At 25.3% G+C, this 17,323-nt stretch overlaps 2 protein-coding genes across 4 annotated transcripts; one reads left to right on the top strand and one right to left on the bottom strand.

Annotated features, from left to right (window-relative positions):
* Positions 1-912: 912 nt before the first annotated feature.
* Positions 913-7,905, bottom strand: LOC114132784 (nuclear cap-binding protein subunit 2-like). Of its 2 annotated transcripts, none has more exons than XM_027998357.2 (6): positions 7,662-7,905; positions 6,248-6,457; positions 4,531-4,650; positions 4,021-4,202; positions 2,034-2,210; positions 913-1,306 (listed from the first exon to the last, which is right to left on the bottom strand). In XM_027998357.2, the coding sequence occupies exons 2-5, from the start codon at positions 6,419-6,421 to the stop codon at positions 2,039-2,041; spliced, it is 648 nt and encodes a 215-aa protein (XP_027854158.2). In that variant the 5' UTR covers positions 6,422-6,457; positions 7,662-7,905; the 3' UTR covers positions 913-1,306; positions 2,034-2,038. The 2 variants fall into 2 exon arrangements, with proteins under 2 accessions (XP_027854158.2, XP_027854157.2); XM_027998356.2 differs by lacking the exon at positions 7,662-7,905 and adding an exon at positions 7,215-7,433.
* A 3,376-nt stretch (positions 7,906-11,281) lies between these two features.
* Positions 11,282-16,405, top strand: LOC114132807 (trimethylguanosine synthase-like). 2 transcript variants are annotated; one of them, XM_050207556.1, is made up of 8 exons: positions 11,282-12,280; positions 13,547-13,678; positions 14,608-14,782; positions 14,875-14,985; positions 15,440-15,605; positions 15,666-15,797; positions 15,870-16,174; positions 16,237-16,405. In XM_050207556.1, the coding sequence occupies exons 1-8, from the start codon at positions 12,141-12,143 to the stop codon at positions 16,357-16,359; spliced, it is 1,284 nt and encodes a 427-aa protein (XP_050063513.1). In that variant the 5' UTR covers positions 11,282-12,140; the 3' UTR covers positions 16,360-16,405. The 2 variants fall into 2 exon arrangements, with proteins under 2 accessions (XP_050063513.1, XP_050063514.1); XM_050207557.1 differs by lacking the exon at positions 13,547-13,678.
* Positions 16,406-17,323: the final 918 nt, after the last annotated feature.

The raw sequence follows: 17,323 nt of genomic DNA, 5'->3' as shown, positions 1-17,323 counted from the left end.
TTCAAAAATATAAGAGCGGTGTTGCAGAGTATAAAATATCTTTCTAGTTATACCAATATATAAAATTTAAATTTATATATATTATATAGTATTTAATACTATAAAGAAGTTTAAATAATCAAATAGATCAGTAAAATGACAACTCTGTAGAAATTACTGCACCAAATCTTAATTGTGATTATTTGACATAGAAATTATAATATAAGAAATAGTGAAACACGTTAAGTAGTTAGGTCGATTGATTATAAGTACTGGTTTAAATAATTAATTAAGTTTCGTTAATAAAACACTCAATATTGATCCCCATACATTTAAAACTTTTACACATTAGATTCATAATTTTATTTAACATGATAATATAGCTGTATATATACATGATATACATATATCCAATTGAGATTTTCAAAATAATAAAAAAACCTTATTTTATATCATAATTATGTGCAGTTTATTGTGCATAAACAATTTTAATTTTGAATTAGTAATGATTCATTCAATTTTCATCACACACACACACACACACCAGTGTTGGACAAAGCTTAATCTGATTAATGATTAACAATACAATAACAATTTGAAGTTATTATCAAGGCTCATAATTTTTATAGTATATTACTTCAAAGTATATGTATTTAAAGAAAAAATATCTTATGTTAAGTAACTTACCCATTACTGTTATAAGCTAAATAAATAAAATTACTACAGTAATACCGAGTGAAGTTTCAAAAGAAATGATTTACTAAGATTTATAAATTTTTTATATTGGTACAAATTAAAATAAATCGAAGACAAATTTCCTTAAAAAAAACTTTAATTTTATTTAAACTTGAAAAAAATACTGTACTACAATTACATTCCCAAAATTCTGTTTTTCACCATCTCGGTTATTGTAAAAATAAAAATAAACATATATACACATTTTATAATTATATTTAAATGAAAAATTAACAATCACATTAAATGCATATTGATTTATAAAGTTTGTGTCAATATAACTTATTATAACAAACAAAATATATTAAATTTTAGAAACAAAATCAAAAAAAAAAACAAATTAAATTACTCCTGCTTTAAAAAAAAAAAATGTTTTCAAAGGTCTCAGTAGGAAAACACAAATATAGTTATAAATAATAGGTACTTTCTTATTAGATGGTAAATACAAAAAAATTTAAACAACAGAATATAAATATTTATAAAATAAAAATAAACAAATTAAACAAACAATTGCATATAGTTACTGAAAAAAAAATAATGCTCCTTATAATAAATCATTTGTCTCTTCTAAGTACCTTAAGTGTGAATTTATCTGAAAAATTTTTAAAGATTGATTATTTATTGGAATATACTAGATATTGTGGAATTTTTCATAGAAGTGTATGCCACTAAGATTTTCTACTATCCTAATTTGTAAATAAATATCACCAAATGTCAAATAAACCAAATTGTAGTTTCAATTATTTTTAAAAAACCAACTTGAACTTCATTTTTTTTTTTTTTTATTATTGTAAAATAAAAACATTATATTTAAATGAAAATATTAATCAAAGTTGTAAATATTTAATTACTCATAACTGAATTTTAAATTAAATAATACTATTAAAACATTAAACTATTTTATCAAACTATGTAAACAAAATTTTAAAATTTATTATAAAATTATTATTTACCATTTTATAAAGGTTTACCATAAAGATAATTATATATTACTGCAGATACAATAGATACAAATTAAATTAAATATTGCATATTGTATAGCTATTAAGTATATTTATGTCAGCCCTAGCCAGTTAAGCTTTTTAAATTGACCCGTAGAACGTTATGTTATAATTTTGAACTTCAAAGAATCCTATATATATCTAAGTTATATAAAATTTAATAAAAAAAAAATAATAATAGAATGATTCTATTATATTTCATAATTCTGTTGTTTCTATGACTCTACCTCTTCCAACAAGATTTTGGCCTGCGGTGTCAATAACTAGCTACCAAAAGGAAATCAATACCCAAGTTACAAACAATTCATAATTACTAACAATATTTATTTTTGAATATTTGGATGCACATAAGATCTTTGATAATTTCTTTTAACACGTCTATATTGACGTCCTTCAATAAATCCAGCATCCCAATCAACTAACAGTTGTTTTCCATCTAATAAAGCTCCATTCATAATTTTCATGCAATTTTCTGTTCCTGCTCTTGTTTCATATCTAAATACAGAATCAATATTATAGTAAAATATAATTTATTAGATAATAAAATTAAAATAAAATTACAATAATTTTAAATTTACATACAATGAATATGGAAATCATTAATAAATATATATATTTATAAAAATAATAGTCAAATTGTTTAACTAATTTTGTTAGTTTTGAAAGCTATACAATTTATTGTTTTATCCATCGAAAAGCTCATAATATATTACGTGTTTTGATTTGTGAGATTTACCCTCAAACCCATCTACATGCAGTTATTACAATAATAGAGTTATAATACCAGAAACACTTTTCTATAACTGTCATTTCTAGGCAATATTTTATTCCATCTAGTACATCATAATATGTAGAGTTAACATATCATATTTAGGTTAGTGGCGCTCCAAGATTATCATTATGTTTTTGCCCTTCCCTTCCCACAAAAATAAAGAATAAAAGTTTGAATTAGTTCAAAAAAAAAAAAAATTAATTGCATAGTAAATAATAGGTACTCAAAAACAATAAAAACTAAAAGGATATTATAATACTTATAAATAGCACAAAAAGAGCCAAAATACAATACAATCAATTTTGAAAATTATTTAAACATAATTTTTAGTAAATGCTAGATTTACAACACATCTAACTTCACAAAATAAATATATTTGAATATAAAATTTTAAAGAATATGAGTAGATAACTGTATTTATTTAAAAATATTTATATGATTTTGAATTTTGTGCCCTTTGCTCATACCTACTTATCTGGCCTTGATTATAAATACATTTTATAAGCTAACATGCAAATTGACTAGTAATGGTTCAGTGTCAATTCTAAATCATTGTAATAATTGCTAGATATGACATAAATAAGACATTTGAAAAAAGTTATTTTAACAAATCAAAGTAATATAACAATTTCATCTTCCATTTTAAAATGAGGACAAAAGTTACTTGGTTTAATAATTATAACTAGAGCGCGGATTTCTATGCAATTGCATAGAATTATTTTCCTTTTTACTTTTTGGATTTTTGTAAGTTATCTTCAAGAATCATCACAATTTGAATCTAATGGTGAATTTTTTTCACATTTCAGCATATTTTTACAAAATTCGAAATGTATTGGATATTAAAACAAAAATTTTAAAAAAATTGTATAAAATAACATTTTGTCAAGCAGAAATATCAAAAATAATTTTGTTGGCATTAAATAACAATCAGAGCGCGAATTTACATGCAATTGCTTATTATTTTCTTTTTCACTTTTTTCAGTTATCTTTACAAATCATAATAACTTGAATCTAAAAGTAAAATTGTATTTGTATATTTCTGTATATTTTTCCAAAATTCGAAATATATTGCATATTAAAATGAAAACTTTTTATATACTTAGTTTATTTAAGTAATTAATTATTGTATGTTGTTTAATTTATGAATTTTATATAAACAAAAAACAAAAATTCTTGCATACTTTTATGATTTTTACTTCATATTATATGACATATTTTGATACTTTTTAGTGCATAAAAATGTGTGCTCTAATTATAACTATAAATGTTATACCTATTAAAAAAAATCCAAAAAAAGGTAATAACACTAAATTAATAAAAATAAATTATTAACCAATAAAGACCAATAATTGAATGCAGATTAAATCAATCATAATATTATTAAAAATATTTTATTAAAATTGATTTAATACAAGTAGATGCCAAACTTACAAAGTAATTTATAGTTAAAAATGCATTTGGTTCTCTTTTTTTATATATAACTATTAAAGTTTATTTTAAAATATTTTGTTAAGTATTAAAAATTATACATACTCAATGAAGCAAAATCCACCAGGAGTTAATTTATGTTTATCTAATCCCATGATAATGGTTTTTATTTTTCCTGCCTCTGAAAATAGTTTATGGATATCTTCTTCAGTTGAAAGCAAATTTAAATGTCCAACATACACAGTAGTTGATTCTTCAAGTTTTTTTGAATATTCTATGCGAGTACCCTACAATTGAAATATAATTAATGGGCAATATTATTTAAATTAAAAAAAATCGATGAACTTTTTGTGTTTGAAGCACATTAGGCTCTTTCAGTAATCAACAAGAATCTATAGAAATAGACTAAGCAAATTATACATTTTAATAATAAAACACAATTAATTACACAATTATTACAACAAATTTATATTTACAAAGTATAAATAATCATAATTTGTTAGTCTTGAAATATATTTTTACAAATCATACTAAAAATGAATAACTTGTTTTCAAATAAGAATAGTATCTTTATAGCTCCATCAATATATAAGTATAATATTTGTAGATACATACCTTGAATTTATGATCAAAATATTGTCGACCGACATTGTTCAAATTGCGTTTAGCAGGTGGTATATATAACTTGGTAAGTGTCTCTTTAATTTCCAAATTAAGTGCATTATTAATTTTCACCTTAAAGATCAAGATCGTTACAAAGTTTTTTATTATTTATTAAACAAAATATTAAAATTAAAAAATTTTACTAATTCTTTTTCAGTTTATCAAATTAATATAATTTAAAATAAGATATATTTGCTCCATTCTCCATTAATGATTCATCATAATATCATATACATTTTGATCTAATATTCAAGTATTATAAAAGAAAATTCCTAATAAAGCTAATACTGTAATACAAAGTGTACCTAATAATAAATTTTTTTCAATTTCTTCAAATTAAATAGAAAAAAAAAATATATTTAACATAAACTATTCTCCTAAAAAGTGTCTGTACATTAGAATTAAATATTTAATAAAACTATCAAACAATATATTTAAAAATAATAAATGTATTAACAGGTAGGTATATAAATTTGAGACACTTTTTGAGATAACTTTTTTAGATTCTAAACGAAGTGATGATTTTAAAATGATAAGCATAACTTGTCGAAATAATTCTTCAATTTCAAACTTTGGGGAAGATTTCCGATCATAAAGTTAATATGCTTGGTGCATTATAGAGGTAAAAAGTAAACATTTTCCAACAGTTTTCAAAAAAGTTGAAAAAAAAAATGACGGAAAAACCAATTTTCGACAAAATCTATTTTTTATAATGTTATAACTTAAAAACTAGTCACTGTAAATACTTGAAATTTTCACCAAATGTTTATATTAGTGTTATCTATATACAGTTAAATTTTTAAAACGTTGGCTTTTTGAGTTATTTATAGAATACTAAAATGTTCGATTTTTCTAGGTATTTTTTTTTTTTTTTTGAAGTGTCGATAAAAAAATGTTGGCTGCTCAAAATAAATAAAATAAAATAATCAATTTAAAATAGGAATGACGAATCCTTTTATTGATGCTTTATTAATTATCATCATCCCAGTCCCAGTGAGAGGATTATTTCTCAAGTAATTAGTTGAGCATAGTGGAACATCAAAACAAGAATTAATATTGTGGGTGTTTCGAATTAGTATCTTTAAAGTTAGAAGATGTGATAGTTTGAATTTCCGGGCTATTCTTTTAATAAAACCTAAAACCTTAAACAGATTACATGAGATTTTGTCAATGTGAAACCAAGGATAAAGAGTTGTTATTATTTTAATGTTTATTTATATTTTCTAGTGCTTAAATTGTGAAAAAGATATCACTAAAAATAAAAAATATTTCACAGTATTCTAATAAATTTTTTTGATTAATAACTATTTCACACAGTTGTTAGGAATAAACAACACATTTTAAATGTGTACATCTAATACCATTAATGTAACTAATCTTTTTTTATATACTATAATGTTCTAAGTCAAATTTCATCTGTGAAACCTAAAGAATCCTTTTTAATAATAATATTATATGAATAGGTTACCAGTTTTGAAATATTAATACCTAAATAATACTATATTATTTATTAAATTTAAAAATGTATAACATATTTTACTTATTAATATGCTAAATGTTTATACTGGACATACAATTAATATTTATTTAGTATCTACTTATATTTAAAATATTAAAAACAAGTATAAATTGAATTATCATTACTAATGAATAAATATAATTTTCATACCTTTGAATTATTATTCACATAATTGGAAATATTATTGTTCAGTAAAGATATATTATTGTTCAAAGAAGAAGTATTATTGCTTAGTGAATACTTAGTTTCCACTAATTCTTTTCGCAAATGGGGGGGTCTATATACTGCACAGGACCGTATGGATTCATTACAATTGAAAGGCATATTTTTGATAAATTATAACACAATAAATACAAATATCTGAAAAATTAGATTTATTAGTAGTTAGAAAACAAAATAATTAGTTTATCTAGTGAAAACGAAAATAAATATATTAGAAAATCACTAGCAACGGATAATAGTAATAACTTGGCCATTTAGGTAACTTTTTATTAGATACCATTTTTTTTCTAATTGATCTTCACTGTATTATCAAAAACATTAGTGCTATATAGTGTGTTACTAATATACAATAAACATACATTATTTGAAAGACTTCAATTATTTTTCTACCAAAATATCAAATATTTTTAAGTAATTTAAAAACAACATCATATTATTGTTCTAATTGTCACATTTTAATACAGGTACTTGTACAAATTACTCTATGTAGATTGGATATTATAATATCAATGCAAAGCAAAACTGATAAATACAGCATTTAATATCATTATTATAAAACAAACTTCTAATTATATACAGGCATACAGAATATTATTAATCATATTAATAATAAGTAATAAGATATATTGTAGATATACATTTCAATACCTATTTTATAAATAAAGTAAATACACACACACAGGCACACAGCTGAATTCCTTTGTATTATACGAGGTATTATATGAGATTTAATTAAAATTGTGAAACTTAAATTAAGTTGGTTGTAAATGTCTCACAAAAAAAAGTATCTCTATAGGTAGGTCTCAAGATTTTTGATAGTTATTAATTTACATTATTTGTATTTGTAAACTCATCATAATGATACATTAACAGATACTTATTACATATTACTTACCTATGTACGAAGTTATAATAAAGCGATCACAAACAATCAAGAATGAAAAATATGTACAAAAAATAGTTAACGCGAACCGTTAAAATATCATGACATACGAACAATTATAAATGAAATGAACTGTTTAATCCACAGATGAAAATGCTTTTAATTATAAATTATAGCTGTCAGACATTTTTGGGACGGATTATAATAATATAATATTTTGATTTTTATAATAAAACATCGATTAATTTGTATGCACCTAACCTCAATTTCGAATATTATTGTTGACATACGTAAGTATTCCGTATTGTTAAATATTAAATATATCTAAATATAGATAGGTATTATATCTACCCATTTTTACGAAAACATTTTTATTGATAAATGATAATAATTACAATATAATATATATTAGATAAAACTTTTACACCGGTTATTTGCATGTTTATACAAGGTACCTACTTCAAAATACCAAGTTTGAGTACAAGTTTTTGACGTAAATTTTTAGCTTCTGGCAGGTACAATGAGTTTGGGACTCATAGATACCGTTATGTAACTAATATGTACGAATGACTATCGTGATGAAGTGAAGTACGTAGTAAAATATAACGCTCAATCACTTTTAAAATTTGAAAAATTAATTGAACTTTTAATTTGTTAACAAAACACCTGTGCATGTATGACAACGAAACGAGCCTCGAAACAAAAATTGTGTGTGGTTTATTTTCTGTCCATGTCTTTTTTTGTTATCTAATCTATAATCCACTATAAAATAAACTATAATATTATATATATATATATATATTAATTCGTGCTTTAATCTATGAATGTTGTATCCAATAATTCGGAAACTGTATGAAAATAAACTTTATGAGGACGTCATACCCGCATAACGTGTTGTCTCCGTCCTACACACGTACGACAAGGACAAAACGCGTTTACGTAGACTAAGTAGAACTCGCTCACTTTTGGTTCTAGTGTAAATATACCTATTATAAAATTGAATTGTGACAATATTTCTGAGAGCAAGACGCTGCGTCTTTTTTTTTAAAAAAATTGAAGTTTTAAAAAGTTAAAGGTCATTTACAAATGTTGACATTTTCGCTATTTCTAAACGATAAAATTAACGTTGTATTGGAAATAATGGAAAAAACAAAGCGTCTTGCCCTCAGAAATATTGTTATAATTCAATTTTATTATAGGTATATTTAATTTACTCTGTATTAACAAACTCTTATTAATTAGTGAATGACTTGAAATTTGAACACATTGTGTACAAAATGTATTAGTACAGTATGTATGTATAGGTACTTATGTCTTTTACATTGCGGTCCAATAAAAAAAACCAGTCATTGTAATATACAACTCTTGGATAGGAGGAAGGGTGTACATTGCACGCAACATTTTACAAAGTTAATAATAATTAATATTTATTTCCAACGTAGTTAAGTAGTTTATTAGTTCATAGTAAGTTGTATACGTGTATACGGTGTTATGAGTGTTAAGTCTGGTGCGGTCAAATGGACAATAAAAGTTTATATTATAGGTACCTACCTATTACCTGATATAGCGTCATTATCATTTAGAACAGTAGAAAATGTGGAATAGTAGAATATAGACGATACCTAGTCTAATTGATTATATGACAAGTATAAATTTAATACCTAATCACAATCGGACGCTTTATCTGTCGTAATTATTATATTTAGTTGGTACGCAACTACCTATAGTGTCTAGTATGCACTATGCAGGCATACAGCCTTTTAGCCATTATTATTATCGTATCATACACACTAAATAGTATACGATATTATTATATTATTATTGTCGACTGTTGCATAATATGCGTATGGATACCGTAGTACCGTCGCGTTATAACTTATAATATGAACATTGTAGTAATACATGACGTGTATACGTCGAATGTCGATAATGCGTTCGATTTAACGTATGTGTGTACTGTGTAGACGTGTTGTTTGCTATAAGAATGTAAAATTTATATATTTATCGTCTAAATAATATTTTATATAATTATATTGTAATAAACTTAAAAAGTTAGAACTGCCAAGTGCTAACTTAAAAACGAAAAATCATGACTTTTTTTTAATATTTTCAACTGCTTTAAGAGAAATGTATATGAAATTTTATAAAACATTTTCAAGCTTTTTTACTGAGCCTACAAATATCTATACATAACTTAAAATTAGTTTAAATATTTAAATTTTGTATTGAGCATGGAAAATTATAATTTAAAACTTAAGTAATAGAGTAATGTTTCAAGTATCTACGATTAATATTTTTTTGAATTATCATAATTCATAAGTAAATCAACATTAATCGTTAAAGCCTAGAGGATAAACTATGTTGTATGTTTGAATAGGTATTTAATAAGGTAACAATGTTATCTTGTTTTACCATAGTTCTATTTTTATTTTTCTGGTTGTATTCAAAGAACACATAATTTTTTATTTTCTACCACCTGGCATCTAATAAGTACCAACTATATTAAATTTTCTACCAGAAACAACCTTTAAAATTTTTAAAAGCTTTAGATAGGCAGGCACAGCTTACTGCTGCAAAAAGTAATAACAGTTTAAAATTTAAAATGTGAAATCAAAATCATAATGGATTACCAATAAAAATTATAAATTATCAATAATGTATTAAAGTACCTACATTATATCGTGTTACTGTGTTGGGACTTTATAAACACAAAATAAATACCAAATAAGCAGTTATTTAATTTTAATTTGTGTATATTTTACTTATGTCTTATTTGAATTAATTAAAGAAGTATATAAAATATAAATAATAATTAATAGGTACAATATAGCGAATAAAGGAAAGCAGACACTTTTTATTTATTTTAAACAATTTTTGAACTTATAGTTCTTATTAGTTGTTAATACTTCTATAATTTTTAGTCTACATTGAGTTGCTCAATACAACATATTTTTTTTAATATTACCTACCTATAAACATTTTGAAAAAATCTTTATTAGGTACTAGTCTCGTATTGTATAGTATGAATTTGTTTGATATATCTTTAAATAAAATGTCATTACATTAATATATCCCAAAATTATTTCCTAATTCTAATAAAATAATGAATATCGTCAGTGGCATAACCAACGGGTTAGGTTTTTTTTCTTCAAAAATAAATGTTTTTTATCATATTGAAATTATTGAATGTGTAGTCTATATATTATATAACTATTATAGGTACTATTAATTTTAAAATTAAAAATAAATGTATAATATACAGTATATATTGTAACTTTTTTATTCAATTCAATTATTCTTACATCAAAGTATCGGCTTTACCCAGGAAAAATTGTCTAGCTTCGCCACTGAGTATCGTACACATTCAAATATTTGATATAAGCACGATTATAATCGTGGATATGAGTGACGTTTACCATAGATTAAATATCTATGTCTATGCCTATGCATATTGCGTTTACGTATTGTTCTCTTCAAAGAATGCTCTAGAATTTTGATGACCTGGTGTAGTACCACTAATACCACAGAATAGGTGAAATGTATTAATTTATTTCACCTATTCTGTGCTAATACCAAGAACTCCAACTAGCAATAGTGGAAATTTAGTTTTTCCAGTGACCAGTGAGCCTTATTTTAATAAATATTAATGACGAGTGTTAATACTTATTTATATAATGTGTAGGTACAATAGGTACATACATAATATATATTAATATAACATACATACTACCTATTATATTTATTTACCTCGTTAATAATTACTAATTAGTTATTACCAATTAGAATTAGGTACAGAGAAGGCAATAACACGAAAAACTGAGATTTGTCTATTATAAAAATATTATTACACTATTTAAAATTTCCCATTTGATCTGATAAATTATGACAAGTGCAAATATTTTAATATTATACTAATGTTTTCATACAACAAAATGCACTAAACTTCGTAGTTGGCAACATTCGCTACCTACTTGGCGTTGACACGGATCGAATAGTTCTTATTTCTTGAATAATAACAATAATAATGAAAAATGAAATAATCTTAAATAATATAATAATATTAGAATTAAAAACAGACATGGTACACGACGAATATGTTATTTTTAGCTTCCGAGAAACGATAAGATTTTACTACTACATTCAACCGTATAATACAATACAAACTACAATAATTAACTGTGATAATAGTGTAGACATTTAGTATACGGGGAACGTGTTCGTTTTGTGAATCTTTCACGATAACGATTTACAGTTTACAGTTTACAGTAACTATAATATTATATTATCCTGACTTTTCTAACACACTCGATGGTCGATGCATTGCGTTATTTTATTTTATTTCCATACAATTTTACGATCACCGGATGGCATCGTCGTTTTGGTACGTGTTCGACGTCATCTCCCGTTTCGACCCTGTGGGTCTGAAACCCGTATCGGCCCGGACTCTGGAGTGAACGCTAACAAAATGAATTATAACGTCACCTCGGGGCCGCGACGGGCCCCCCAGTCGGAAAGTTGTCGTGCAGCAGACAACACGCTGTCGCGTAGGTATCTTTTATTATGTACACCCGTACAAAACGATAGATAAATATTTTTTAAATTCATTACCGCAATGTCATTATTAAATTTAATCTGTTCTGTGTAGTTAATTATATTATTATTGTACACGGCGAGAAGGGCGTTTGCGCGTGCGTGTCCGTCGCCCGGTTTTTCGTAATTAGGCGGTCTCGCGCGATTCGCCTCGACTCCCGTCCGGGCCGTCTATCCGATCTCCACCGTCTCCGCCGCTGAGGCCCAGTCTGCGACCGACGCTCGACGCGCATCGTGGGCGCGTTCGCACTCGGAAACGCCGTTGTCGTGGTCCGGTACCCGCGATAGCCGCTTGACGCGGTCCGCCGAACCCATCTCGGCCGGCCAAGGCTCTCTACAGTGACCGTCATGACCACCACTTACCTGGACCTCGGGCCGTTGTTCTTTTCACTGCACACCGAGAAGTTGGCCGAAGTGCTGTACAGAAGGACCGACAAGTCCCAGTCGACCATCAGCATGTTGTGCAGCCGCTTCGTAGCCAACGTCAGGTGAGCACCGGGTCCGGAGCGATAGGTACCCACGTCCGTCGATCGAGAGGACGCGCTTCAACCCCCCGTCGACGTCTTACAAACACGATATATAAGCCGGATCACTCGGGTCGTAGTCCGAGTCGAGCGATAGATTTTGTCGTCCTTACTCGTGTAAAACGGATTTCACCGTGTTGTACGTTCGTCGTAAGACGGAGACGACGCGTGCGGACGAAACGTCCTCTTATATTTTTAGAGAGCCGACCGGCAAAACTTTTGGCGATTGTGTGGGTGGGGTATGGCAGACGACTCGGATCGACGAACTTTTTTACGCGTGTGTGTATACATATTATAACAGTACAATAACAATTGCTTCGATCCGCCATAATCGACTCGTATCACTGTTTTCTATGTCCGTATAATATATGACCGTATTTTGAGATAGTGAAGAAGGAGTGTGTGACTAAATTGTGTTTTTAGAAAGACGTTGATTATAAATTAAACATATAATATGTTCTCAATATTATTAAGTACCCAATAGATAATAAATTTGTTAAAATCATTTATTTAATTATTTTAATTATAAAACTCACGATAAAAAAAATATCGTCCATGAAGGAGGGGGTAGGGGTGAATTGCTTTGCCCTAGCTCCCCACTCCGTTCAATTTAAATGTTTAGTAGATGAATGACGAACAGGCCAACAGGGTAGATACCTAACTGAATAATATACTTATTTATATTTTGTATAACGGTATACAACAGTTGTTGGTTAGGAATCAGATTATAGGTTAGTGAATCAGTAAGTTTTGTAAGAGTTGAGGGGTGGTTAGAATTGATATTCTGTGTTTAAGAATTGTTTTGATAAGTTAGATTGTTGCAGCTTTCATTTTTGTACTACAAATGTTTGGACACTTATTTTTATCATCATTATAAAGAAAACGGATGAATTATGATCAGAGTGTTTGATATTTACCATGTTTTAACTCTAATTGAAGTATCTATTTTAAATACCTAATACATAGATATCTACATTTTTATTTCTTAGATTTTTGAAGTTTTTGGTACAGAAAAATCACTGAACAGAATTTAATTTAATTTTTAAAGTTTTAAGTTAATTTAAGTTATTTTTTTTTCGTTGTGCTATAATTTTTTTCTATACTGTACAAAATATTTACTTTTCAAATACTTATTTAGTAAACAATTGTACTTATTTTTAAAATAAATTACTGAGATTTATAATATTTATGTATAATTTTTATTAATTTGTCTGTTCATATGTTTTTTAGTGATTCCGATTTCTCAAATTATGAAAATTTAGAATATTATGAAAAAAATAGTGATGATGAATTTGATTTACACTCAGATAAATCTAAATTAGGCACTACTATTTATGAAAATGAGTCATTTAATTTTAAAATGTAAGTTATTCTTTTATGTTAGTATTTATTAATTATATTTAATTAGGTATTTAAAGTAGAAAAAAAATATATTTACATTTTTTTAATTAGTGAAATAACTTTAGGTTCTCTTTAAACATAATAATCTAAAAGCTTTATAGTAGCATTATAGCATTATAAATTATTACTAATTGACTTTATATATTTTAATTTTAATTTTAGGTGTATATTTGAATTACTTCTTAAAATATAAAAATAAAAAAATGTACCTACATAACAATTTTGGGCATAGTAAACTACTCCTGAATTTTTATTTATGCTAAAAAGGTACCTATAACTTAGCTGAAAGTGAATCTTATATTATCTAAAATTCCAAAACCAAAAACAAAACACGAAATGTTACATTTTAATTAATAAATAAAATTGTGATGAATAATATAATATATTAACTATTTTAATAGTTAAAACTTATTAAAATTATATATTTTGTTTTAGTTTTTAATCTTATTATATTATATGGTTGTAATAAATTATAATATATAAATTTGAGATTGGAATTTTAAATTTTGTTTTATTTTGCAAAAATATAGCTAGGTATTCATTTTTAAAATTTTACCCAGGTGCAGTTTACACACCACCTTTTTTATACTAGATAATAACTCGAGTGCCATGTATAACATGTGTAATTTTGTGTAAACCTGTACTTTGGGCACAGTTTACAATCGCCGACGATTTAATAACTAATGATAAATTATAATTGTTAAGCTTGAATTACTTTTGGTTAAAATGTTATTAATTGAAAAATCTTAGCCATTCTACTAACTCTGAAGAATATTTAAAATAAAAATAATTTAAATAGTCTAATTTATTGTTTATTGTAGGAAACTACAACTCTGAAGAATATTTAAAATAAAAATAATTTAAATAGTCTAATTTATTGTTTATTGTAGGAAACTATATGATAAAGAAGTACACAAAATTAATGCTGCTCTCAAAAATATAGGTTTGGTAGTGTGTAATTCTAATTCTAGACAATATTATATGGAGCCATTACAGATATATTATCATAAGAATAATATTGTCAGTTACACTCCAAATAGAAATTGTTATTCGCCAAAATCAGATGTTAGTGTATTTTTGTTTATTTTACTGGATAACATTTTATTCATGTAGTATTAATTAATTTAACTAATCAATTTTTATTAATTTTGTTTTAGAAATCATTAGATAGTTCGCATAAATATTATTGTGAAGAAAGTGATAAGAAGTCAGTTTCTTCTAAATTTTCTCTGGAGAAGAAATTTCTCATTAATGTTGATGAGAATAGAGTATGTATAAACAATTTTCATTTATCTCATTTAATATTAGATTTGGAACTATTATTTGTATACATAATGTATTAATTGACTATTTTACAGGGATGGTCTATTTACATATGTTTATTATAACATTATTATAAATTATTATAGATTTGTTAAAATTTCATCATTTGTAGTTGACACATAATTTAATTTATAAATATCTTAACACTACCTGAATAAACTTTATATGATTTGTTGAAATGCCCTTTAAAAATATTTAATTCATTATTGCTTTGAAATAAATTGTATATGTTGTATGTTTAAAAATTTTTCAAACATCAGACCACTTAGTGTCTTTTACTAGGAAATGTAATATGGTTGTAATTATTTTATTACATTAAATTGTGTCTACTATATTAGTTTAACACTGAATGAATTACTGTCAAAAAAAAGCTTGACTGTAAATAAATCTATTTGTTAGAATAATTATCAAGACCAACCAATAACTCCAAAAAGTACTGGACATATTCATAGAGAAAAAAAATATTCTCTTAGGCTTAGTAATCGGAGAAGGTTTTCCAATAAATACTGGACAATGAGGCATATGTTATTTTCAAAATTTGAACATGGTATTCTACTGGATGATGGTATTTACATTAAAATAATTTATTTTTCCTTTTTTTTTAATAAAATTATCTTTTTTACAGAAAGCTTCTATTCTGTATGTCCAGAAATATTAAGTTACCATATAGCAAAACGTTGTCAAAATGACATTGCCTTGGACCCTTTTTGTGGTGCTGGTGGGAATATAATTCAATTAGCATTTACGAGCAAATTAGGTATTGTTACATATTAATTTATTCTAAAAGTAAGTTATAATGTCGGTTTTGATAGAAATTATTTGTTTTTAGTTATAGCAGTTGATATAGATCCGTATAAAATAAAACTAGCACAAAATAATGCTAAAATATATGGCGTAGCTGATAAAATTGAATTTATTGTTGGCAATTTTTTTGAAATGTCTTCAATGTTAAGAGCTGATGTTGTATGTATGTCACCTCCTTGGGGTGGTCCAGAATATTTGATTGATAATAGCTTTAGTATTACGTCCATGTGCAAGAATTATGAATTTGGTGGTTTTACTATCTTTGATATTGTTAAAAATATCGCACCAAATATTGCATTTCATATGCCTAAAACCACTAATATATTTGAAGTAGGTTATGGTTAGGTTCAAATTTTTTCAATTATCATAATTTTTTTGTTATTACTTTTCAGTGTTTATGGTTAGCAAGATTTTTAGGGAGAGTAGAAGTACAACAGAATATTATCAACCAAAAGATAAATTCAATTACAGCATTTTATGGAGACTTTATTGATATAACAAACAACGACTATTAAAATAATATATATAACTAATTTGAATAAAAATAAGTTTTAAAATATATTATATGTATATTGTTATATGACGTATTTTATATTTTTTATTGGTAATTCAAATGTTGAACATATAACTATAATATATATATTATAACTGTTTTAATTTCTCTATTATAATTTATTATCATATGTTAGATAAGGTAGAAAAGAAAAATTAAAAAAAAAACAACTCTTCTAAACAGAATACTGAATAGTCAACGTATAACTAACAACAATACTATAAAATATAAATGTTAAATACGTGAATATTGGATTATTGCTCCATTTTATTTCTATGAACTTCTATTTGAATTTCTAGTTTTACATAGAAAATTTTTTTGTTATGAGGTTTGCATTTAATACAATTTTAGCAATTCATAATTTAATAAAATAACTACTTTTATACCGTTTACTAATTTTGAAATGTTATAAACTCTATATATTTTTTTTATTGTGATTTTACTGAATTTTATAATTTACCAACAATAATCAATTTTTATAAGTTGATTTTATGTAATATAATTAATATTTTATGGCATGAACTATATAGTATTTACACAATATCTCTAAAAATCTTAGGTAGTTAAGATTTTTTTGGGGAGTTCTACAGTTACTATTTAGATGTTAGTCTTTTTTTTTCTGAATAGGTATGTTATTTATAATGTAAAATGTTTAGTAATGTTAAAAAGTTGAACGTATTTCAATTATTATTAACAATTAATTTAGGATGTTTCCTTCTTGCCACTATCCTTAATTTATCAGTGGCTCATTCCTTCTTACTGAAATGTCTGTTAACTGTTTGAAATAAAGAAGAAATAAGTTTTATAATTAAGGCTCTGAACTTAAGACATTTGCATATTTGTTTAGAAAGTATATTAAAATTCTGGTTCGATACAAATTCAATTCATACTTCACTAATTTTAAATACAAAAATATTTGTTTCATA

The sequence above is a fragment of the Aphis gossypii genome, chromosome X, assembly GCF_020184175.1.
Source record: "Aphis gossypii isolate Hap1 chromosome X, ASM2018417v2, whole genome shotgun sequence".
Classification (NCBI taxonomy): Eukaryota; Metazoa; Arthropoda; class Insecta; order Hemiptera; family Aphididae; genus Aphis; species Aphis gossypii.
Note: the sequence above shows the minus strand (reverse complement) of the source record. Positions and strands in the feature narration are given on the sequence as shown.